The 24,090-nt window shown below is 39.1% G+C and overlaps 1 protein-coding gene across 4 annotated transcripts in view; it reads left to right on the top strand.

Moving 5' to 3' along the window:
• Positions 1-4,132: 4,132 nt before the first annotated feature.
• CHN1 (chimerin 1) overlaps positions 4,133-24,090 on the top strand; it is a 175,118-nt gene continuing 155,160 nt past the window's right edge. For all 4 annotated transcript variants that reach the window (XM_079923662.1, XM_079923661.1, XM_079923664.1 and 1 more), the window contains exons 1-2: positions 4,133-4,332; positions 4,463-4,659. In XM_079923662.1, the coding sequence (XP_079779788.1) occupies positions 4,641-4,659 (19 nt within the window). In that variant the 5' untranslated portion in view covers positions 4,133-4,332; positions 4,463-4,640. The remainder of the gene's footprint in view (positions 4,333-4,462; positions 4,660-24,090) is intronic.

The raw sequence follows: 24,090 nt of genomic DNA, 5'->3' as shown, positions 1-24,090 counted from the left end.
ATGGCCGCTGAGGCTGCGCGTCCGGAGCCTGTGCTCCGCAACGGGAGAGGCCACAACAGTGAGAGGCCTGCGTACCGCAAAAAAACAAAACAAAAAAACCCAGACCAAATCTACTCTAAATGAATCTACACTATGGAAATAAATACTTCAACTGGTAACATAAACATAGGAGAGAATGTCACATCTTGTGAATTTTTTATTTTTTAAATTTTTTGGCCGTGGCTCATGGCACGCGGGATCTTAGTTCCCTGACCAAGGATGGAACCCATACGCCCTGTAGTGGAAGCTTGGAGTCTTGACCACCGGACCGCCAGGTTAGTCCCTATAGTGAATATTTTAAATAAATAATTTAAACCGTAATCAGTCTAACTGAGGAGGAATAGAAGAATTTTCTATCACAGCAGAAATACACTAATTTTTTCAACAGCAAACCTTCTGCACTATTTTGGGAACTGTGCTAATAGCACTGGTATTCCTGGTGCTTAAAGCTGTGTTGACATGATAAAGTGCTATAATTTTAACTTGTTATTGTGAGGCAGAAACTGCCTAATTAATTTCTGTTTCATTCAAAACTGAGGAACAAATCAATGTTTACCAATGGGAATGAAGCTAAATGAGTAACAAAAAGAAAACCCAAAACACTTGTGATAAGTCATTAGTTTAAAATGTAGAAAAAAATTTTCAAGGGTTGTCTAAGTTCTGTTTAGTCAACAAAACTTAAATAAAAATGAGAAACTGTTTTTAGTAGATTTGAAATGGATTGTTTGGTGCATCTTTTTAATTTTAATCTTGTTAAACCTGAAAAAAAGTTGCTCTCTATACAATAAATGTAACATCAGTAAAACAGTGCAGATGAAATCACAGTATCAGTGTTTTAATAAAATATAACTTCTTAGTCATACTAGGTATTTATGAAACTGTAACATAAGATGCTTAAATTCACTAGATATACCAACACTGAAATATATTGAATATTCAAATAAAAAAGTCTTCTTCTGTTTTATCCATAATCCAGTTGATTTATATATTTTTAAAATGTCATAGAATGACAGCCAAACCTAAAAGTCCCATTCCTTTATTTTACAAATGAGGAAGATAAGAAAAGTATAACATAGGTCTGAAAATCGAACAACTATTTAGCAACAGAGCAGACAAATCTGGCCCTTCTAGATGCTTACATTTTAAGCACAAAATTAAATCTTTGAATGGAAACATAAATGTTTTGAAAAGTCCATTCATTTTTTGCCCTGTTAATAAACAGTCTAAGGCACCACCCATTATAATCACCCCCAAGTGGTTAACACCCTTCCTTACATTGAATCTGTAGCAGAAAGCCTACTCCTTAATTTCCAGCTAAGTGAGAATAGAAACACACTCTATTCCTCATTGGATAATACAATATTATAAAAATGAATACTATTTTCAAGACATAGCACTTTGATCAAGTATAGAAAGCATTTTGTTAGAGGATAAAACCATTAGGAAGTCAACTGAAAGAAAGACTTGTGGAAAGCTAGATGCTTAAAAAGGGAAACACGGCAACATTCAGCTGTATTGTTTTAAATAGTACAGTATCCTAAAAACATCTTGGTGTGTGTGTGTGTGTGTGTGTGTGTGTATGTGTTGGGTGTGGGGGTGATAAGACTTGTATGGAAAAGAGGAAGGGGAGGGGAAGATGGTCCCCACCTGAGCCCAAGCTGAGACTGTCACTAGGATTCAGCTGTGATCAGCCATAACTAGTGAGTGCAAAGGTGGTCCAGCCAAAGCTTGGCTGTACAATGGGAGGCTAAGTCTGAGCACAGGACTGTTAATTTCCCTCTGACTCACCCCTAGGATATCTCTCCAAAGCATAGAGAGAATTACCAACAAGCTGAGCTGTAGCATCAAAACCCTGATGCTCTGTTACCTCTCAAAGAGAACTTAACAAAGAGGAAGAAAAGCGTCTCTTAGCCTGATTGGGCACATGGTTGGGAGTTGAAGAGCACATGAAGAAAGATTCTTTTGGACAAAATTCAACTTCCCAAACTACAAGAAGACCCAAACATGTAAAATGGTTGAGGAAAAAACACCCCCCTTGCAACTCTGCTTCTAATACTAAACAGATTTTTCTTTTAAAATTCAAACCATGTACCCTGTATATAGGTGGGGGATGGAGAGTGGGAGAGGTGGTCAGGGAGAACACCAGATGCCTAAGATTTTCCTATTAGTTTTGCCACTATATAGGTGTACACATCTGGGAAACTCTTTTGACCACTGCACCCTCAGATTCCTTACCTGTATATTGTGGGGTTTGGTCCCTTTCTGTTCAAAATTCCATGCTTCTATATGAAAGGGGAATTTTTAAAAAATTTAATTATAAAGGCAAAAACTTTCCTAGATTAAAAAGGGTATCTGGAAGCTAACCTAAGGTCCCTGAATAGTCTATAATCCCCCTGAAATTGTGTGAAAAAAGTTTGGTGGCTGTATGTATACACATAAACATTTTTCTAGGAAGAGAGACAGTATTTTCATTGACCCTCAAAGGAAAATTAGGTACCCAAAAGTCTGGGGACCTCTGATTGAGAGAGTAAATGGTGTTTTTAGTTTTTGCTTTATCTAGTTGTGAGCAGATCAGCAGCAATCTTTACACGGTTCTAAAGTCTGTCCCACAAAGCCTTCTTGAGTGTCTCATTTATCTTCATGAGCTGTGTGTTTGTAATTTTTCACGAGCAGAAAGCCTGTTCAAAATCGAGTCCTTTTCATTAAAGATTTAAAATTCTGGGGATTTCAAGATTTATTCTGATATTAGTGGCTAAAGGAGAGCCCTTTTACTACATCAGAAAATTTCAGACATATAGCATCTTAAATATTTGCCCACTGATGTTGAATTATTTTACTATTTCTTTTTCTCTTGAGGTAACTGACGTGAAACAAAAGGCTGGCTCCTCCTTCCAACCTGCTTTTCTTTTTCTTCTGATCTTTGAGTCTGCTGTGAAAGGATGATGAATTAACTGTGGTTCTATTTGAAGTAGTAATTTTCATTTTTATAACGATTTTGATCCTCAAGACGAATTAAATAGAAGATATTGATATAATATTCTTAAAAGAATTAGTTGAAAAGTAGAGAGAAGAGGAAAATGACATTAGGGAACCTGAGGAACTGAAAGAGGAAAGATGCAGCCAGGAAGAAATGGGAACCAAAGAGAAAATCTACATGATTAGATGCTGAAATAGTATCAAATCCCTAAGCAGAGAAACAAGAAAAAAGGAGGGTTAAAAACAAAAGCAAAACAAAACCCCCCAGGAAACAATCATAGCAACTAGGGAATACTGAATTTTTGAATACATTCAATGAAAACGACAAAAACCATCATAACCGAGCTTTTCAGTAACATCTTTTGCCTGATAATCTCAAGGCGTTATATGGCTTCTCGTTTAATTAAGGCAAGGACAGAGGCGATCAGAGAACATCACAGAAAGAGGGATGCTGCCAGTGATTAACAGATAAATGCAAAAAGCTCAGGGGAACAATCTTTTGTGGTAAAGAAGTGCCAATCGGCGAGAAATGTTGATTTTTCCCTGAGGCAACATCAAAGAGGTGTAAAGTAAAAAGAAGGAAATTAGGTTTAAACACTTAAAACAAATGATTTTAGGTATTCTCAGATGCTTTTTAACCGACGACAGTCTGACCAGAACTACTCTTAGTGACTCCTAAGTCCAAATGGAGAGGAAAGCAACATTCAGTGCTTCTGTTCGACTCTAGGCTCCCTTCCCGGAGTCCTATAGCTTCACGTCAAGGGCTCCAGACTCTCCGTTAACCCCGGAGGCGCCGGGGGAGAGAGATATCCTCAAACGAACCCGATCCCCAGATGACCCTGGCTGGGTCCTTGTGTTCACGGAGCATCCTCCAGTGACTCTCCTTTCGAGTAACAGCTCCTCTCTGCGCCTCTACAAATCCCATTCAAGAAAAAACCGGGGATTTCGGCTAAAACGCACACCGCCCCGCCCCTCCCTGGCTCCAGGAGGCCGCCTCCCGGGCTGCGCAGGCGGCTCCCAGCGGCACGGGGCAGGAGGGGCGCGCGCCCCCGGCGCCCGCGCGCGCCCGTTGCCATGGGAACGCACGGGGCTACGCCGCCCTAGGGGGAGACGGGAGGAGGCGCGGCGGCAGATCCTGTGGGAGACGCTATCGCAAGATGGCGTCTGCGAGGCCGCGGGATGCAGAGTGAGCGCGCCCCGCCGGGCGCTCTGCGAGACTGCTCCTCTCCCCGCCGCCGCCGCCGCCGCCGCCGCCGCCACTGCGGCGCCGCCTCTCCTCCTGCCATTGCGCCGCGGCCAAGCTTCCCCGCCTCGCAGGTACCGGCGCCCGCGCGCGCTCCGCGTAGTGCACAGATGGCAGCGACAAGTGCCGGCTCGCCGAGGGCTAGCGGGTCCCCCCTTGTCCGGGTGCGCCTGACAATAACGCGTAAATAACTTTTTCTTGCAGCGGTGCCCTGCCTCCCGGCCTGCAGCCTCCTCGCGCGCCAGCGGCCCCACCACGCCCCTCCGACTCCCCGCTCCCTCCGAGGTGTGAGCGCATCGGGCCGATGCGGTGATCTCCGGCCGGCCTGGGAGGAGCGCGTGGACCGGCGGGCGGCGGAGAGCAGTTGCCAAGCGCCTTTACAATGGCCCTGACCCTATTTGGTAAGTGCAGCCCTTTGGCCGCGCCGCCGCAGGTGGGCCGCGCCGCGGGGCTCGAGGGCGGGGGCCGGGGCGCCTGGGGAGGGGACGCCACAGGCGGTGTCGGGCGCGGGCCGGGGCCGCGGACTTGGGCCGCTCGGGGCGCCGGGCTAGCTCCCTCGCGCCTCTCCCATTGTTTCCTCTCCAGGCAGGGCCGATGGGCGTGTGCTCCCCTTGCCAATTCTGGGCAGGGAGGCTCTGAGGTCCTGGGTGTTTTGTAAACGGAAGATTCTCTAAGATGCCAACTTGGGAGCGAAGTTAGCTGGTTGTTTCCAAACCTATGTTTCTCAAGTCTGTAAATAAAGGTCCTGGAAAGTTTATTCATTTTGAACAAGATGTCTGTGCATCCCAACCTCCCTGGAATTGTCAAATGCCTGTGTTGATTCCTGTTGGATTTTGGGGGAATTTTTTGGACTCGGTATGTTCCTTTGGAAACAAGAATGAGTGGTGAATTTATTTTAATATTTGCTAAAATTGAAAATGTTGCTCTAACAAATAGAGTAGACAGAAGAAAGTTGGTACTGAAGATAAGTAGTCTCAGGTGAATAAGTAGTCTCAGGTGAATATCTTTGAGTATTTTACGAAAGTGTTATTTCTGTGGTGTAATTACTGTAACATTATTTCAGTGATTAAGACTTAAAGGTTTTTTTGTTTTGTTTTGTTTTTCCCCAGAGTCTGTAATGACAATGGGTTGGAAAGAAGGACTGAAAAAATTATTTTCTTTTACAGAAACAAACTGTGGTACTTACGTACTTTGCTTTAAGAAAACTCAATATGTGAAAATTTAGATGATCAAAGTATTCAGTTTTTCAAAGGAGGAAAGTCCAATGATATGTACCTGATAGCTACAAGGACAGTCTTAGTGAGTTACTCACAATATCAAGTTTCCAGTTACATTTTAATAATGTCATTTGATCAAGCACTTTACAGGCATCACATACCACAATGCTTTTTGATGTAAATACTTCAGAGTGAATTAATCTGCTGAAATTAAAGAATTACTTTTAGTTAACAATTTTATTTTTCAAATTAAATTTAGACCCAGAGAGGTTATTTCCCAAGGTCACATGGCCCTTTTGTGGCAAAACTGAGCCTAGGACATAGTCTGTCAATCTTCAGTCTGGGACTATGCTTACTTGGCCCAAATACCCACAGTACTAGAAATGACATTTCTTATTTGGTGGTTCTCCATGAGTGTTTTAAAAATGTTTCTTCTTTCTCTGAAAGAAATAATAAAAATCTCTTGTTTTTCAATACCTTGTATCAAATATGCATTACTTAGTAGAAGCATTTCCTTAAGTGTGGACTTTTTTGGTATAGAAGTTAAAAATGATGGCTTTACTAGTAGTTGATATTTTCTTTTGAAGAAGCATTTATCTTACATTGTTGTAGCTAATACATAGTAGTAAAATCTACTGCAGTAAATTCTCTTTAAAACTGTTTTTGACTTTCCTTCCTAAAGAGAGTCTGCATTTTCAAGGTTTGTTTTCAAAGATAAGATTTACGAATCAACGACTTTTAAAAGACTGACATTCTCGATGAATAAAACAGATAAATTGGGGAGACATGGAGTATGTGATGAGGCTCTTTTAAATGGATTCCTAAATTATTAAATCTTTAACTACTGAAGTAGAGGTGAGGAATGGAAGAGCATGGAATTTGACCTCTAGAAGAAGGTATAAGAAACCACTCCCACCCCTCAGGATGAATAAAATATCTTTAAAATTTTAAAGTCATCTTGTGGGAATATAGAATTTAGTTTGCAAAATCCAATTTGGTTACAATTTTTAAGAACATTCCTCTGTTGTAAAGCAAAGTATATCTGTGTGCAGAGGCTATTTTCTCAGTAATGATAGAGCAGCAGTTGATCGCAAGAGTGTGGCTGCACACCACCATCAGTCATCTGAGATGTCGGTTAAAAATGTAGATTCCTTTGCCCAGAGACCCACGGAATCTGCATTTTTATTTTTATTATTTTTATTCATTTTTTATTTATTTTAACATCTTAATTGGAATATAATTGCTTTACAATGGTGTATTAGTTTCTACTGTATAACAAAGTGAATCAGCTATACATATACATATATCCCCATATCTCTTCCCTCTTGTGTCTCCCTCCCTCCCTCCCTCACTGTCCCACCCCTCTAGGTGGTCACAAGGCACTGAGCTAATCTCCCTGTGCTATGCAGCTATGTATATATGTCCATGCCACTCTCTCACTTCCGTCCCAGCTTACCCTTCCCCCTCCCCGTGTCCTCAAGTCCATTCTGTACGTCTTCGTCTTTATTCCTGTCCTGCCCCTAGGTTCTTCATAACTTTTTTTTTTTAGATTCCATATATATATGTTAGCATACGGTATTTGTTTTTCTCTGACTTACTTCACTCTGTATGACAGACACTAGGTCCATCCACCTCCCTACAAATAATTCAATTTCGTTTCTTTTTATGGCTGAGTAATATTCCATTGTATATATGTGCCACATCTTTATCCATTCATCTGTTGGTGGACACTTACGTTGCTTCCATGTCCTGGCTATTGTAAATAGAGCAGCAATGAACATCTCTGTGTCATTCCAATTTTAGTATATGTGCTGCTGAAGTGAGCACGAATCTGCATTTTTAGAGGAAGGGGATTTTAAAGGAACTCCTCTGTGATTCGAAGGCCCATTCAAGTTTAAGGACTATTATATTAATGATAAATACTAGATTTGCTCAAACTTGCCCAGTTCAAAATAGCTTTTTGAATATGTTAAGAGCAGTCCCCAAGGACTGCTAGAAGAAATAGATTTTATTTTAGATATTACTATTTAACTAATTGGTCTTAGTCAGAAGTACCTCATATCCCTTCTTAATAACCAACCTAGAACCGAGGAACAATGAAATAAAGTTCTAAGAGCTGGTGAAGAGAAGGTAGGAACAAGAAACTAGACAGGTGTGACTTTTCAGCCATCAAGGTCAGAGCTCCATAGAATTTCTACCTAAGCCTCCCCAAAGTAACCACTGCCAGAGCTGAGGAAAAAGCATCCTGTCGGGTCATCCCTTGGCAGGAGTTTCTGTCATTTATAGCTAAACAGAGCTCTGGTTTATAGCCCAGCCAACTGATGAGATTGGGAACTCAGTTGCACTTCAGCTAGGCTAGCTAAACCTGAATAACTCTCTTCTCCACCTGGGTAGAATTGGCTCTGACATTGCCCCTGCTCCCTGCCTTTTTTTCTTCTTACCATTTATTTACCGTCATCACTGCCATAGATCACTTCTAATATTTAGGATTACACTGTAATTTCTTACATTCTTTCCTCACACTTTTCTACTGCCATGGAAACCTTTCATTATGCTGCTCTTTTTGGCATCTTTCACTATCCTGACACACCTGCCTATGGGCATCTTGGCAGAGATCCTTTGGAGCAGTTAAATGGGAATGGAGTATTCTTTGTGGTACAGTTAGGAAATGTTCTGATTTCCATTACTGTCCTGGCATTAAAATGTATTTTTAAAAAGACAGCTGTATATTTTCAGTATGATTTATTTGACAAAAAGCTAATTTTATAGGGAACTCCCACTTGAATACACTCTCTGCTGAAATTTTAATTTTTCAGACGTTGCTCATCAAGGAATATGAGAGGGAGTTACCTCAGCAGCAGGGTGCTCCGATGGTGAGAGCCCAGCTACTTTTTTTTAGAATGTTTCATCTTTTCAGCTGTCATTAAAATCACCATCCTTATTTAAGTACTTGTGCATATTCCTTCTTTAACTGGTGTCAAAAAGTTAACATCTCAGCTTACATTTTTTTTCTTTTAGTGTTTGCAGACTTGGCACTATGTAAGAGAGATAAAAGAATTATAGTTGTTATACCTCTGATAGTCACCATCTGTGTACAGTGTAAGAGGAATGTTGGTTATGCAGTCTTTTGAGGCACATCTGCCCCTGCAAATAACCATCCTACAAGCATTCTGATCTTTGAAGATAGGAGATAGTGATATGTGTAATTACAAACATTTGACACAGTTGTCAAGAAGAGTTTCAGTTTCTTTTAGATCAGTGTTTTTCAACCTTTTTTTAAAATCACCCTCTGTAAGAAGCCTTTTAGACATTTTTTCTTAATTGTTCTCTCCATGAGACTCTGTTTATGGACTGAATGTTTGTCTGCTTTATGCATAAAAAGAGTCAAGTTTTTTGACTCCCAGAAGCTAAGTTTTGCTCCCTTGAGGGCAGTCTTACCCCCATTGAGAATACATGTTTTAGACTAATCTAAAGCAATCATAAGATAGTTAGGCAGAAAAATACTGTTTGGTTGTGCTTTATATGTCATATAGTAATAGTTCTGAAGGAATGACTTAAGGACAGTAAGCTATATGTTTTTCACCAGATTGATTTAACTTCAGTATTAGCAGTTTGGTCCATCTTTTTTTTTTTTTTTTTTTTTTTTTTTTTTTGCGGTACACGGCCTCTCACTGTTGTGGCCTCTCCCGTTGCGGAGCACAGGCTCCGGACACACAGTCTCCGGACGCACAGGCTCAGTGGCCATGGCTCACGGGCCCAGCCGCTCCGTGGCATGTGGGATCTTCCCGGACCGGGGCACGAACCCGTGTCCCCTGCATCGGCAGGCGGACTCTCAACCACTGCGCCACCATGGAAGCCCAGTTTGGTTCATCTGGAGAGCAGCCGTGACACAGAGTTCCTTGCTGAGGCTGGGGTTTGTGTGCAGCTTTTCTCAAAAGTCCCTCTAGTAATGATAATATCCTTTGATATGGGTAATTGATGTTTTCTCAATCTTATAAAGTATCAGTAACAGCACCTTTAAAGAACTTTTTATCTGCAATATATAATCTAAAAGAAGTCAGTGAACTTGCTTTGCAAACCCGATGAAAGACAAGTTCTCGAGTCTGGCCTTAACAACCAATTACCGGTCATAAGTCATTCTTACATAGAAAATGATTCCCATAAACTTTGATTTTTTTATTAATATCCTACTGTACTTAAAAAACAGAGTAGGAGAAACTAAGAAAGCAGAATGATGTAACCATATTTTATACTGAAAACTGATATTAAAAAAAGAATCATGTCTGTCAAAATAAAGTTACAAATATACATTCCTAATTTAGCTCCTTATATTTAAAAAGCAGGATGAGTACTTTGTGAACATACTAAAACCACTGCTTTGTGTACTCTAAAAGGGTGAATTTTATGGTATGTGGTTTCATCTCAATATAAGATTGTATTAATAAAATGATGGGGGAGGGTAGGAAATCAGGTTGAATAGAAGGAAAATTTACTTCACTTAAACTGTAAAAACAGAAAATACTATTTAACAAATAACAAACTTAAAAATTGATACGTTTTTTATATCAAACAAATAACAAACTTAAAAATTGATACGTTAAGATACCCCTACCTGTTTTGAATGGTTGTTTTAAATTTAGAAAAGCAAGCGCTTCTTGGAAAGACTTATTGCCAGACAATGGAGTAGTTTGGGGAAGAAGGGAAGATGAGTCAGGCCAGGCCTGCCGCCAGCAGCTTGGTGGCGTGGGACCACCTCATTGTGTTTCATCCAGCTGTGCTGAAAGTGGTTCCTTTCCCTTTCCACTGGGACTTTTTACCTTTGGATTTCATTGGACCTTGTATATTTCATGGTGTAAAGCAAGCAGAAAAAGGATGTTGTCCAAGAAACATGATCTCCACTGGAATAGATTTTTATGACCACAAACTTGACATTTCAGAAACGGAAGGTGTCCTCTTTAAACTGCTAATCTTTCCTGATTTTCCCATTTCTGCGATTAACACATAGCTTCAGCCTTTATTCTTTCTGTCATATACTTTTTATACAGAATGTTGTTTTTCAGCTCCTTAATGGCTGTGAGATTACTTTGTCAGAGATGATTTTAGGATTTGAAGTAGCTTGTAATAGGTGGGACAGACAACAGGTATGTGGATAGATGTGCATTTGAGGGTTATGTAAACATCTGCCTGACTGAAATATTTCCCCTGCAGGCCTTTTATGGTGAATGAATTTTACACCATTATATTAAAATTAAAGCATGTTTTTTTAGCCTATTACCTGTAAAGAATAACATGCTAAATATAGATACTTATCTTCATATAGCATGGAAGAATGATTTTAATTTATGGACTGAAGATCTTAAAGTAGTAAGACAAACAAGTGATTTGACCGAGGGAGCTACACTGTAAGAGAAAAGAAAGTGGTGGAAGTGTTTGTTTGGAGGGTGGGGCACTACTGAGAGGGACTTGTGTTGTAGGTGGTGGTGTAATAAGCAAAGCAGTATAAAAGCTCAGGACATCTGGGGTGAGGGCGAAAGAGTGGATGATACAGTGGGAAAAGGAAGCAGAAACAAGAAGCCTACTCTTCCATAATTTTCCTAAGGAGTAGCTGTGTAGCCTGGGGTGTGTTTTCCTATTTAGTGATTCATTTACTCATCTGTTTGATGAATCGAGAGCCTAATATGTGCGAGGTATATATTAGTTCCTGTCCTCAAGGAACTTATATATGCAGTGGATGGTGACAGAGAAAAATGTATAATGTGCCAGGGGGCTAATGCTGTGAAGAAAAATGAAGCAGGGTGAAGAGGATGGGGCTAGCTATGCAGCAGAGTGGTCAGGGAAGGCCTCACAGCAAAGGTGGATTTTGAGCAGAGACTAGAAGGAAGTAAGAGAAAGAGTCCTGTGAAAATGGGGAATCACCTCGTGGAACAGGATTTAAGGCAGGGATGTGCTCAACAGTTTTGAGAAACAGGAAGAAGGGCAACGTGGCTGGAGCAGAGTGAGCTGGGGAAGTGCTAGGAGGTGAAGGCAAAGAGACACCTGGGGGAGGAGGAGTGTTGGGGTCACAGATTATGTAGGGCTCTGTCCGTAAAGCATGGTAAGGACTTCAGATTTTACTCTGAGTGAGATGGGAAGCTCGTGGAGGATACTTCCGTAGCATGAAGTGCAGAGGAAAGGGCTTCGATTTTGGAGTAAGAGAGCTACGTTTAGTCCTTTCTCTGCCAAGCGTCAGCTCTAAATCCTAGTCTCATTTTCCTTATTTGTAAACAGGGGCTATTAATTCCCTTAACACGGTGGTTGAAGATACATAGTAGCTAATATTGTTACTAATATTATTATGATAACTATTAGCAAAGATCCAAGATACCAACAGAGTTTCTCTGTTTTTTTCACAAGTCTGTTGACCCACTTGAAAAAGTGGTTCTGCAATATTTCTGTTTGTATGTGTGGCTAAATATATGTCACATGCCACTGTAGACTTTGTCTGAGAATGCTCTGGTAGAGATCTGGTTCAGGGAGGTACAGGGAAGAGCAGAGAGATTTCTGATAGTGCTGGGCACTTGGTACTTTCTAGTGCACTCTGAAAATGTAAAGAATACACTGGCCAAGGCTTACTTCTCTCTTGGGAGGTAATCCAGAATATAGTCAGGTCTAGCCCCAGCCCCCATGACACTTAAAGTATATCAAGGACTGTGAGCTCAATGGCTGGCACATAGTAGGTGCTCAATCCAAGTTTATTGAGTGAATAAGTGAATGAGCGAAGAATAAACATGTGACAGTGGACTGTCACTCTATACACTTATCCTGTAAACAACCTTGAATCAGTTTAAACACTTATCTTTTTTCTTCCTCTATTATTTTGGGTTATTCTTGCTTATTGTATTAGCGTCCATAATTGGAAACTCAAACCTGCCTCTTAGAAATTTATTAGTCTAGCAATTCACTTCCCTACCTGAAATCCTCCAGCGAGTACCCATCACCATTAAGATTAAGTCCAAATTCCCTAGTTTGCATATAAGGCTGTCAGGATAGGACTGCTGCTGGGAGTTCCCTGGTGGCCTAGTGGTTAGGATTCCGGGCTTTCGCTGCGGTGGCCTGCGTTCAATCCCAACCACAAGCCACTCAGTGAGGCCACAAAAAAAGGTAGGACTGCTGCTTACCTACTTATTTGGCCTCATATCTTATCCCCTCCTCAGAGGCTGTGCTTCAGGCATGCTGAAGGACTTGAAGTCTCCAGAAGGGACTGTACCCAACGTGGCTTTGGCATCATTGCTCAAGCCCTTCTTTGCCCCACTCCCCTCTACACATCTCGCAAAACTCAGCTTGAATAGTCATCTCTCCTGTGTGGTCTTTGTGAGTTAGTTACACCTTTTCTGCATCCATAGTGCTGTATATATGTCTCTGCCCTGCCACTTTTCATGTGGTGATATAATGGTTAGTTTATATTGTCCTATCTTCCCCATTAGGTGAAGTTCTTTAATGGGAAAGCTATGGATTTCTTTCTGTCCTTAACAACTGCCACTGTGATGCAGCCACTCAAGAGCTAAACAATAAAGGTTTCAATGAATGTATGATGTCACAGTAGTCTACTGTATTCCTTAAATTTGGAAGTTAATTTTAAGGCCCAAATCCGTATGGTATATGATACACACTCTCTAGTTTTCATAATTCTTTTGTTCATTTCTTCATTTTTAAAAAACTTTGGTAAATGTGCCATCATACCATCCCTTGGTTCCATGCTCTAATATGGAGCCCCAGCTGGAAGCTCGCAGAAGCCTGAATAAAACGGGAGCAGATTCTTTGAGGTTTAAATATAGTATTACTAAGCACCCGCAGATGTTTCTAAATTATTTGGTATAATTAGATAACAAATTCCGCTTCATTAAACTATTGTTCCTTTTCATTTCAGTATTACAAAGGAATTGCACATAAATTAGCTTGGTTTGTTTGTGCTTTACCCTCACAGTAGCGAAGGTAATCAAATTGAATAGGAATTCAGTATGCAAATGGCTAACTTAACCTTTTAGAGGTCAGAAAATAAAAACAATATAATCCTTCTCTCATAATAATAAATTTGTGTGCTACATGAGCATTCCTATTAGTTTTCGTATATTCATTAGAAGAGCAGATATAAGCAACAGTTTCAGCATTCATATTTTTAAGTGGAAAGAAAAGGAAAATTTTACTTATTAACACCTCTCATTGTTCCAGAAAGAATCTGAGGTGGTTTCCAAAAAGATACAATGCAAGAGGATTAAAAACAGTTAAGCGTGGGAATTCGTTTTTCTCTGTCTTGTATCATTAGTTCCTTCCTCTCCCCTGAATCCTGGATCGTTTCCCTCTGATTACAGCCATGCTTTCCTATTCTATATGAGGGCGTTAGAACCCTCTCATGCCATCCTGAGTTATTGGTGGCCCTCTTCTTACCAGAGGTTTGTTGAAATGGCATTCTGTATACACCCCCCCTCCTCCTCTACACTCTCTCTTCTCAGCCACCATATTTTATCATTATTGGTTATGAGACATTTGTGAATGTCATTAATCTCTAGTGAAAAAAAGATTGACAACTGTGAAAGGAGAAACTTTTCTGACGTTTGTTGAAACAAGGAAGACTTTCTTCAAGACTATTGCAATAGGTGTCAAGACCTATCACAATAGGAGAGAGAGATCAGGCTTAACTCCAAATATAAGAACAAGTGGGGATTTATAGTCAAGGAGCAGATTGGTGGGGGGGTGATCAGTGGATGGAAAATTACTAAGAGGAGACAAGGATGGGGGAGTTCTTGTTAAACTGACCTAACAGGATTCTTGCTGAGGGCAGGCCAGGTGGTCAAATATCAAGGGCCGGGGGTGAGGATTTTTTTTTAAATTAATTAATTAATTTATTTATGGCTGTGTTGGGTCTTCGTTACTGTGCATAGGCTTTCTCTAGTCTAGCCCTCTCTTTGTGTTGAGTGGAGGCTACTTTGCGTTGCGGTGCGAGGTACTCTCATTATGGTGGCTTCTCTAGTTGTGGAACATGGGCTCTAGAGTGCAGGCTCAGTAGTTGTGGTGCATGGGCTTAGTTGCTCCGTGGCATGTGGGATTTTCCTGGACCAGGGCTCGAACCTGTGTCCCCTCCATTGGCAGGCAGATTCTTAACCACTGCGCCACCAGGGAAGTCCCGGGGTGGGGGGGGGTGAGGAATTTGATTAGGTATCAGGAGGGATCAGGTATCAAAGGTGTGGGATTCTTTCTAAAGTGACTTAGAATTGCTAAAACTGGGCAGTGCAGGCCTGGCAAGGCCAGGGGTCAAGGTTGAGCCCTTTAGAAATGGGATTAGAGGAGCCTAACTAAAGTTTGGTCAAGAAGAGCCTCCATTCTGCTTCTGTTTGGAAGTGCTTTATCAGTTCACAGCCAGTAGACAGTGGCTTCTCCATTGTTGTCATGTTTGATCTTTTTGCACTATTTGCTATTTTTGATTGCCTCTTTCTTCTTGAAACTTTTTTCTCGTCTTTCAGACATTGTATTCTCTAGCTATTCTTTTCTTCCCTTTCACTGTTCCTCAGTTCTCTCTTGTTCGCTCCCCTGTTACTGCTTTTCAGGAATGGACCTTCCTTTCTCACTTGGGAATATATAGGCTTCAGCAGTGAGTACTGTGTGGGTGATTCCCAAGTCTCCATCTCCAGCTCTGCCCTTCCATGCCCTCCAAATCGCTATCAGGATTTCCTGCGGACATTTCTGACTCCACACATTTCCAGCCCCAAATCCTTAGCTTTTGTCCTTCTGTCCTCCCTCCCCTTGCCTCTAGTACCCAGTCAGCTGCTAACTCTTGCAGCTTGATCTCTGCAATAGCTTCCGTTCTGTTCCTTTCTCTTATTTCCAGCTCTTGCTCTGCCTTTCGTTTCAGTACCGCAATCCATACCCTCCGCCTCCTGCCACCCATTCAGAAGGAATCCCTTCATCTTCTGAATTCTTTATCATTTTATCCATGAATCTCCTGTGACATTTGTCAATGTGTTCCTCTCACAGTAGTAATGTATCTTTATCATATGTTTTCTAGGCTGATGGTTCCTATAAGGGAAGAGTCATTCTCATTTCTGTACTTGGCACATGTGCTTCACATATAGCAGGTGCTCAAAAAATATTTAAGTGAATAAAAGAGTTATTAAACCACAGTACTTCCATAGTTGAACAGTTTCCAGGGTAGAAATATAAAGCATTCTCTAATTTTTTCTATAACTTTATAATACTTTAAACAAGTTAACAATAGTAAGCATATCTCAAAATCTCTCATATATTGTTTTTGTTGTCTGATGATCTTATTTTCAGTCTTTAAAGGAAGAAATGCATATATTCCTGCAGTATTGATACATGTCAAGGGCAGATATGTCATTTATTGGTTGCTTTTGTTAGCTTGACTTTTTCCAAAAGTTTCTGGTGAAATTCTGGTTGAATTTATACTGCTTTTTATTCTGTAGAAATCCTCTTAATCCTGGAGAAGGGGCACTAAACAGTAGATACTACACACACAGGGCTTGTTAATTTAGGTTGTTTTGCTGGTCCCTTTAATGTTGCATTGTGTCCAGTATTCACCTGAAAACAGAATACTCTCCCTCCTTGTGGAGAGACCGTGCTAAAAGTAAGAGAAATGATGGGTTCTCCTGATTTCATACACGTTCTCTGCTCTTTTAGACTTTCTCAGGCCATTAGCAAGGAGATGGTGAAGAGCCCTGCCTTGTTCAAGCTCCCTTTCAGGACTCGGTGGGTTAGCCAAGTTCATAGGACATTTGTATATTAGTCCGCCATTTGGAAACTGGCTTATGAAGTGTTTCTAAAGTTGCTGAATAGAAGTCACTAAGCAGTGGACCAAAAAGCTAATGCTAGTGATTGTTTTTCAGAGTGTGCTGAAACCCAAAAAGAAAGATGAAGTCTGTGGTTTATAGAACATTTCATGTATTGACAGTAATACTTCATTTAATTGTGAAAAATTTTTTTATGAAAATGATTTTGCCACTCCTATAAGTTGCTTTTGGTGAGCCTACCTATTTAAGTCTTTGGATGACATTTGTTAATATTCTCAGATTTAGATGTTATAAAAATGCTCATTATATATGTGTGCAAAATATGTAGTTAAAGATGAGAGCCATAAAAGCAAAGTTCGTGTGTTTTTTCTTCATTATAACGTTGAAAAGTGAACCAGAGACTTTTAAGTTATATTCTTTGAATGAGAAATGATTCTCAACTTGCCAGTTCACTCTTTTAGTTGAACTTAAAAGGATAAATTATTTCTAAAGAACAAGAAAAAAGAACAAGATGGATTAATTATACAGTAATAAAAAGAAAGGAGGAAACAGACGTTGCTCTACAGTAGGGAGACTTGCAGAATACTTCGAGGCCTGTCATCCTGAATTTTCCAGACAGATGGCTCTGCAGTTCTCTGGAGAGACAAGAACCTCTTTCTTGGGCTGCCCCTGCCCCACCTGCTGTTCTGCGTCTCTCCAGACAGAGGAGCTCTTGCTCTCTCTTTTTTCTCAATCTTTCACACAACCTGGGGAAGGATGGGAGGGAAGGAGCAGTGATTGCACACGCAGATCCCTTGTTTCTCTGGGGTGAGACCTCATTCAGCTCCAGGTGCCTTTTGACTTCACTCCTCTAATCAAAACTTTTCTCCTTTCATCTTGTTTTTCAGTTATCATAATTGACCTTAGGGAAAACAGAGGCATTTGAAAACTTAAAAATGATATTTTGAAGTAATTTTCACTTAATCAAAAGTTAATAAAAGTCTCTACAGAAAATATCCAATGTTTCAGGTCCTGTAATAAGCTATTTTCCGTTACCAGGAGAAGAAGGAACATTAACGTATGCTACGTGTATTAATGTTAGATAATTTGCAAAAGATCTGTCCCAAGTAGTCTTTTTCATTAGTAAGGTTACATTTAAAATAAATGGGCACTTTTTTTTTTTAACCAGGAAATGAGAGAGATCTTAACAAATGTAAACTACAACTCTTTGATGAAATAAATTTAAAAAAATTTTATTTTATATTGAAGTATAGTTAGTTGATTAACAATGTTGTGTTAGTTCCAGGTGTACAGCAGAGTGATTCACTTATACATATACATGTATCTATTCTTTTTCAAATTATTTTCCCATTTAGGTTATTACAGAATACTGAGCAGAGGGATAGATTGGGAGTTTGGGATTGACATGTACACAGTGCTATATTTAAAATAGGTAACCGCAAGGACCTACTGTATAGCACAGGGAACTCTGCTCAAAATGGGCACTTTTAATATGTTGCTTACTATGTATTTTCAGCCGCCATAATTAGATGGCAAGGTACAATTTTTATTTATTTTAAAATTTAAACAGAAGGCTTATGGAAATATAATTAAGCTCCATTTAATTAGTAATCCCTAGATTGAGAGATCAAGAATTTATAATATCTAAATTTTTTTTATTGAGAAAATGCAGCCACTTTTAATAATAAATTCTCTCAATCAGCACTTTTTCAAACTTACGTTATGATTTTAAGGCAGACTTAGAAATGGTAATATAAACTGAAATGAGTGAAGTCTACCACTTTAAACTCTCATGTTCTATATTTCCGATCTATTTCCTTAAGTTATATCCATCTGAAACTTTTTCCTAATTATAAAAATACACTGTTAATGCTGAAAACTTGAATGAACTGGTATATTTAACACCGTATTATCATTTTACATACTCTTTTCTAAAGAAAGCAAACCAAAGATGAAATTTAATAGTCTTCACGTTTTATTTTCCAGTGCCTTATTATAAAAAGATGCATAGCTCCTGAGAAAGCTGCTGTAGAAATAATGTTATCTATCATATTGTCACAAGGCAACTAAAATATTATGGTGGTTATGTTGTAAATAGTCATTTATAAAACTCTAATAAGAAAGAAGTCATTGTGGTGGGCCAAAGAAAACATATTTTGGGGTTGGTGGTGAGGCAACTCTAGGCCACTATGTAAATTTAGAATATTAATATTTCATCTTTAATATTATATGAAAAAATAAAACGATGCTGTTTCTAAAGTCTAAAGAGGATCATATGAGCATGACCCTGGGCCATCTTCACATACTACGTACCTTAACTCCTAACTCAGCTTGTAAACTTTTGCTTATAAGACACACACACACAGGATCTATGGATGTATCTATTTATTAGTTCCACTAAACTTTAGAATTCTTGTTAACTTTGCAATTGAGTTTTTATAAACAACAAAAGGCCTCTATTTTGCAAGGTACTATCCTAAGACTATTTGCTACATTACAAAATTAGGAGAATTATTCTAACTTCTCCACTGACTAAATGCTCGTAAAATCCTTTTGGTATATAAGATTCTCAGGCTTCATAGTTGCATAATATATCTTACCAGCCTAACTCCTGAGGATGCTCTTAAGATCAAATGTGATGGTTTGGCTATAAATATTCCAAGTGCTTTAGAAGAAGGATCATAAATTCACAAATGTACTTCATTACAGTTATTGGTATTTGGGCCCTGGAAAACTGAATACTTTGATTTAAATTAAAGTAACATTTTGAATATTGAGAACATTGTATTGAATATTAGAATGATTTGCTTCTGGAACTGTACTGATGAATAGAGTGAAAACATTTTCTAGGGAGTCCACAAGATGGCGCTTGCCAACCTGTTTCCTTGGTTTTTCCTTATCTTAAGGAAATTTGGCAACAATTTAAGAAGGAATATCTAAATATTAATGTATTTTAAATGCTAAAGCTTAGATTTCCAGAAAGCTTGACTCCTTAAAATTGATGAGCTTCAATTTAACGTTTTGAAAAGTGCTCATTTCTAATATCGGAACTAAGAGTCTTTGCTAAAGTTTAAGCTTATTTTGAAAACACACTGGGATCTGTATAATACAAGGGCTGCCTCCATTCACCTCTATTTTTATTCACACCTATTTTTAAAGAATATGTGATTCTTTAATATGTGATTTGTGAGACATCTAGTCTAGACATCTTAAGCGATTGATGTTTATAAGGACCTGGCCAGTAGTAATTGTTCTAAAATAAACAGGAAGGTGTAGTTGGAATATAATTTAGAATTTCTAATTATGAATGAGATTTAATAAGTGGAACAGTAATGAAGGGTAACAGGAATCCACCCAGTCATAATATGGATTACATTAGGCTTCATTTTTACTCTTGTGCCTTTAGCATTTAATTAATACTGTTTTACTTGTTTACTGTTTACATTAACATTGTTAGGGAAGGGAATCGTATTAAAATTATGTTGCGGTTGGTAAGGGAAGCTTTATATTTGTTTATTGTTTTGTGAAATCCTGTGCATAATTTCAAAGAAAAGAGCTATATTCATAAAAAACTTAAGACAAGAAAGTATATCCAGTAAAATTTAGAGCAAATTAGGTTTTAGGTCTGTAGCATTCCATAAGTCTGATTTTTTTTTAGCCTCATCATAAAAGTAGTCAATAGAATCAGAAGAGTCGTCAGTAGGATCAAAGGCCTGTCATGAAATAAGAACAGTAAAAGGAATTTTCTGTTGAAAACGAGGTCAAACTTGGAAAATCTAAATTAAAGCTTACAATCAGATATTTTAGATGATTGGGAAAGTAGTCATTTTTCACCATTCTTATGAAGGTTTGTGGAAAAAGAATCTTGTATATATGGAGAAAGAATCACTAAGGGTTTCTTTTCAAAAACAATTATCATAAGTGCTGGCTGCTAAGCTTGCATAATGAATGTGTTCCGTGGGTAGGCTGCACATTGAGACCATTCCTTTGTCAGCTTTCCCTTTCCTATATCAAGGCTTCAGTGTTCGGTTTCAGGTTGCCATCATTTACATCATACTGTTTTGCACAGGATCTCCTTTAAAAAGGCTTATATAACACAATCTCTTTAAAATTCAGTAGTTTTCATTGAATTTACGTAAACATTGAATCTAAGCTAAATTAGTTTCTGAGCTAAGGGGCTTCCTGAGAAACGTTGGTCAGAGAAATGTAACATGGGAACAGATGTAGGGGATGTACACATAGCGCACAGGGCTGATTCATCCATTGGCATCTTTGAATGCTGAGATCTTAAGATTTCATTTTTAAAGTGCTTAGATTGTTTTTCCATTGATAAAATGAAGATTGTGCTTTCAAGTGTGCCTGTTTCCACGTTTTTTCCTAGAATTCTAAAAAAGTTCTGAAAAAAAATCAAGCAATAAAATTCCTTTCTTTATGTCTTTAAATTCACAGTCCACATTTGAGACCAAGTGAAAATGAAATAGCTCAAACTGAAATGTGTTCTTTGTGGGTCTTTCCCATCACATCTTTAGAAAATGTAGACATGGATATAATTGTCAAGGAAAGGATTTGTCTTTTCAGTTGGTTGACTGATTGACTTTTTTTTTTGTTTCTAGAACACATGAGTTCTAAAGCTTGATTTAGACTTAGATACATTTTACTCATTTCTTCTTCTAATCTCTTAACAGTGACCTGTTAAATTTGAGATTTTTGGCCCTGAGATTTTTTGGCCCATGACAAACACTATTTGAGATAATTATTGCACCCTCTGATCAAGTTGTACTTTATCAGTAGAACTACTGACGTTATCCTAATAACAGTGGAACTGTAAAGGAGCCATATTTATTTATTCCCTAAGGATTATTTTTCATTTTAAAATGTCATATACATACAGAAAAATGTACAATACATAAGCATATTTAAGTAAAATACACAAATATCAATAAATAAAAATAGTAAAATATAGATGTCATAAGCTTGATGAATTATTACAAAGTGAACATACCTGTGTAACGACTACTCAGGTCAAGAAATACAACATTGCCAGCATCCTAGATAGTCCCCTTTGGAACCCTTCCTAATCGCTATCCCCTCCAGCCTCCCCAAAGTTTATTACTATTCCAATGTCTAACACTATAGATTTAATTTTGCCCGTTTTTTTTTTTTTTTTTTAACAGCATTTTTTCTTTTTGGTGGTGAGGATGAAATGCTTTTTCATACTAGAGTCTTTAGTAGAGTCCAATTCAACCTGGTAAAATGCTTCTGAATCTCATAGAAGGGGAGGGAATTGTGTACGTGGGGAAACACTGTATTTTTAAAATACATTTTAAATTATAAATTTAAAAAATGAACATGGTATTTCCTGGTATATAACTATCTATTTTAAATTTATTTATTTATTTTTGACTGTGTTGGGTCTTAGTTTCTGTACGAGGGCTTTCTCCAGTTGCAGCGAGCGTGGGCCACTCTTCATCGCGGTGCGCGGGCCTCTCACTGTCACGGCCTCTCTTGTTGCGGAGCACAGGCTCCAGACGCACAGGCTCAGTAGTTGTGGCTCACGGGCCCAGTTGCTCCGCGGCATGTGGGATCCTCCCAGACCAGGGCTCGAACCCGTGTCCCCTGCATTGGCAGGGAGATTCCCAACCACTGCGCCACCAGGGAAGCCCACTATCTATTTTAAATTGCTAAAAGATGTCAATGGCAGGTGAAGGTATGTGCCGTTGCCAGCAGAAAAAGGGACCTACAGTAACACAACCTCACATTTGTTTTTCACACTTGCTGCCAAAGGCAGAGGAGAATAAATAGGTGGGGTTAGGGATTGCTGGGGGACATTTGAGGGTCATAAACTGTTATAACCATAAGCGTGGCATTTCTTTGAACTCAGAAAAAATTATTTATTACTGCTTTGCTTAGTTAATGGACAGAGTGCTGATGAACTGAGATGTCACTTTTGGAAAACTGCGTTGAATTAAGGAGTGTCGGACTCATAAATTCTTTAACACAAATGGGAAGAATTTTTTTTATTACTTTGGGAGATATGTTCAGGCAGTCATAGAAAAGATGCTGAATAGCCTGGGCAATGTTTTTGTACTTCACTTAGTGGGAGTTTCAGTAGGTGTGACCTTATTGAGAAGTTAAATTGCTTTGTCATATGAAAATATTTGTTAAAGGGACGTTTTCAGTGACAAAAGATAATGGTCCTGTGAATGATACAGTAGCTTCTGCAGTGCTTTATAGCCTTGATGCTGAGAATCTTCACATAATTTTACCTGTCTTCTTTTTAGCCCAGTCTCTTAGATATATGCCTGTGGAATTTTTTTTTTTTTTTTTTTTTTTCCCCAGTACGCCAGCCTCTCACTGTTGCGGCCTCTCCTGTTGCAGAGCACAGGCTCCGGACGCGCAGGCTCAGCGGCCGTGGCTCACGGGCCCAGCCGCTCCGTGGCATGTGGGATCTCTTCCCGGACCGGGGCACGAACCCGTGTCCCCTGCATCGGCAGGCGGACTCTCAACCACTGCACCACCAGGGAAGCCCCACCTGTGGAATTTTTTAGTTTATCTCAGAACTCTTGCTTTATCATCACTTTGCAAAATGACATGTCTACATAGATGTTATTATTATAAATATATGAACAAAGGCCAAATTATTAGAATTCTTATCCAACTTGAAGTTAAAGAGCCAGGTTAGCTTCCTCAGCCAGTTGCTTAAACAGATCTTAGAGCACATTAAGAGGCATCATTTGATGATGGCACCTTTCTCCAGTTGGGTCCCTCCTCTTGCCGGATGTGGATTAACCTATATGCAAGGTGCAAAATTTGGCCAAATTTCACATTCCAAGATGATTCTCAAACCAACCTGTATGGAAGTTTTAAGCTTTTTTTCAATTTGCAAATTAGTTTGAAGTCAAGCTGCTTACTTTACTGTTCCCACCTAGGACGTGTCTTCTTTTTAGTTGCAAAATATATTTGGGGCTTTTCCTTCAAATTTTACATGATTACAAATCACTGGAAGAGTGATAATTTCATTACAGGTATTTCTTATATAAAAAATATAGGGGCTTCCCTGGTGGCGCAGTGGTTGAGAGTCTGCCTGCCGATGCAGGGGACACGGGTTCGTGCCCTGGTCCGGGAAGATCCCACATGCCGCGGAGCGGCTGGGCCCGTGAGCCATGGCCGCTGAGCCTGCGCGTCTGGAGCCTGTGCTCCGCAACGGGAGAGGCCACAACAGTGAGAGGCCCGCGTACCGCAAAAAAAAAAAAAAAAAAGAAAAAAAAATATATAAAGGCTTAGGTTCATTTGCTAGTTCACAACAGTTAACCCATTAAAAAAATAATTATTTTAGTACATGATATGCTTTTTGGATGATGACTGCTAATTGTTACTGATTCATTAGTTGTGGTTGAGGAAAAACAGCATGCTAATCACTTTTAGAAAACCAGGTATACCTCATGTGAATTTCTTTTTTTTTAAATCATTTGTACTTTCCAATGTACTTTAAGCTTGATTATTCAGCCCTTTTCTTTTAAACCAATGATGCATGCTCCCATTTGGAAACAGTTTTAAAATCATAATAAATAAAGGCTGTAAAATTTCACATGGAAAGAACACGACATCAGGTATTTTTATGTTATGGAGACTCATCATGTCAGAAGAAACAGAACTAAATGTAGTGCTTACAAATGTGATCAAATACAACTACAGCAGGAAATTTAACTGATATGTGGGGGGTTGTGGCCTTTTTTTTTTTTGCATATCAAGTAAATAAGCAAACAAACCAAACATTTGTTCCTAGGGTGAAAGTTTTTTTTCCTTCTAAATCTTGATGTTGGATGTTTCTCCC

This window comes from Stenella coeruleoalba, assembly GCF_951394435.1.
Source record: "Stenella coeruleoalba genome assembly, chromosome: 6".
Taxonomy (NCBI): Eukaryota; Metazoa; Chordata; class Mammalia; order Artiodactyla; family Delphinidae; genus Stenella; species Stenella coeruleoalba.
The sequence above is the reverse complement of the archived record's forward strand: the minus strand, read 5'-3'. Positions and strand labels throughout refer to the sequence as shown.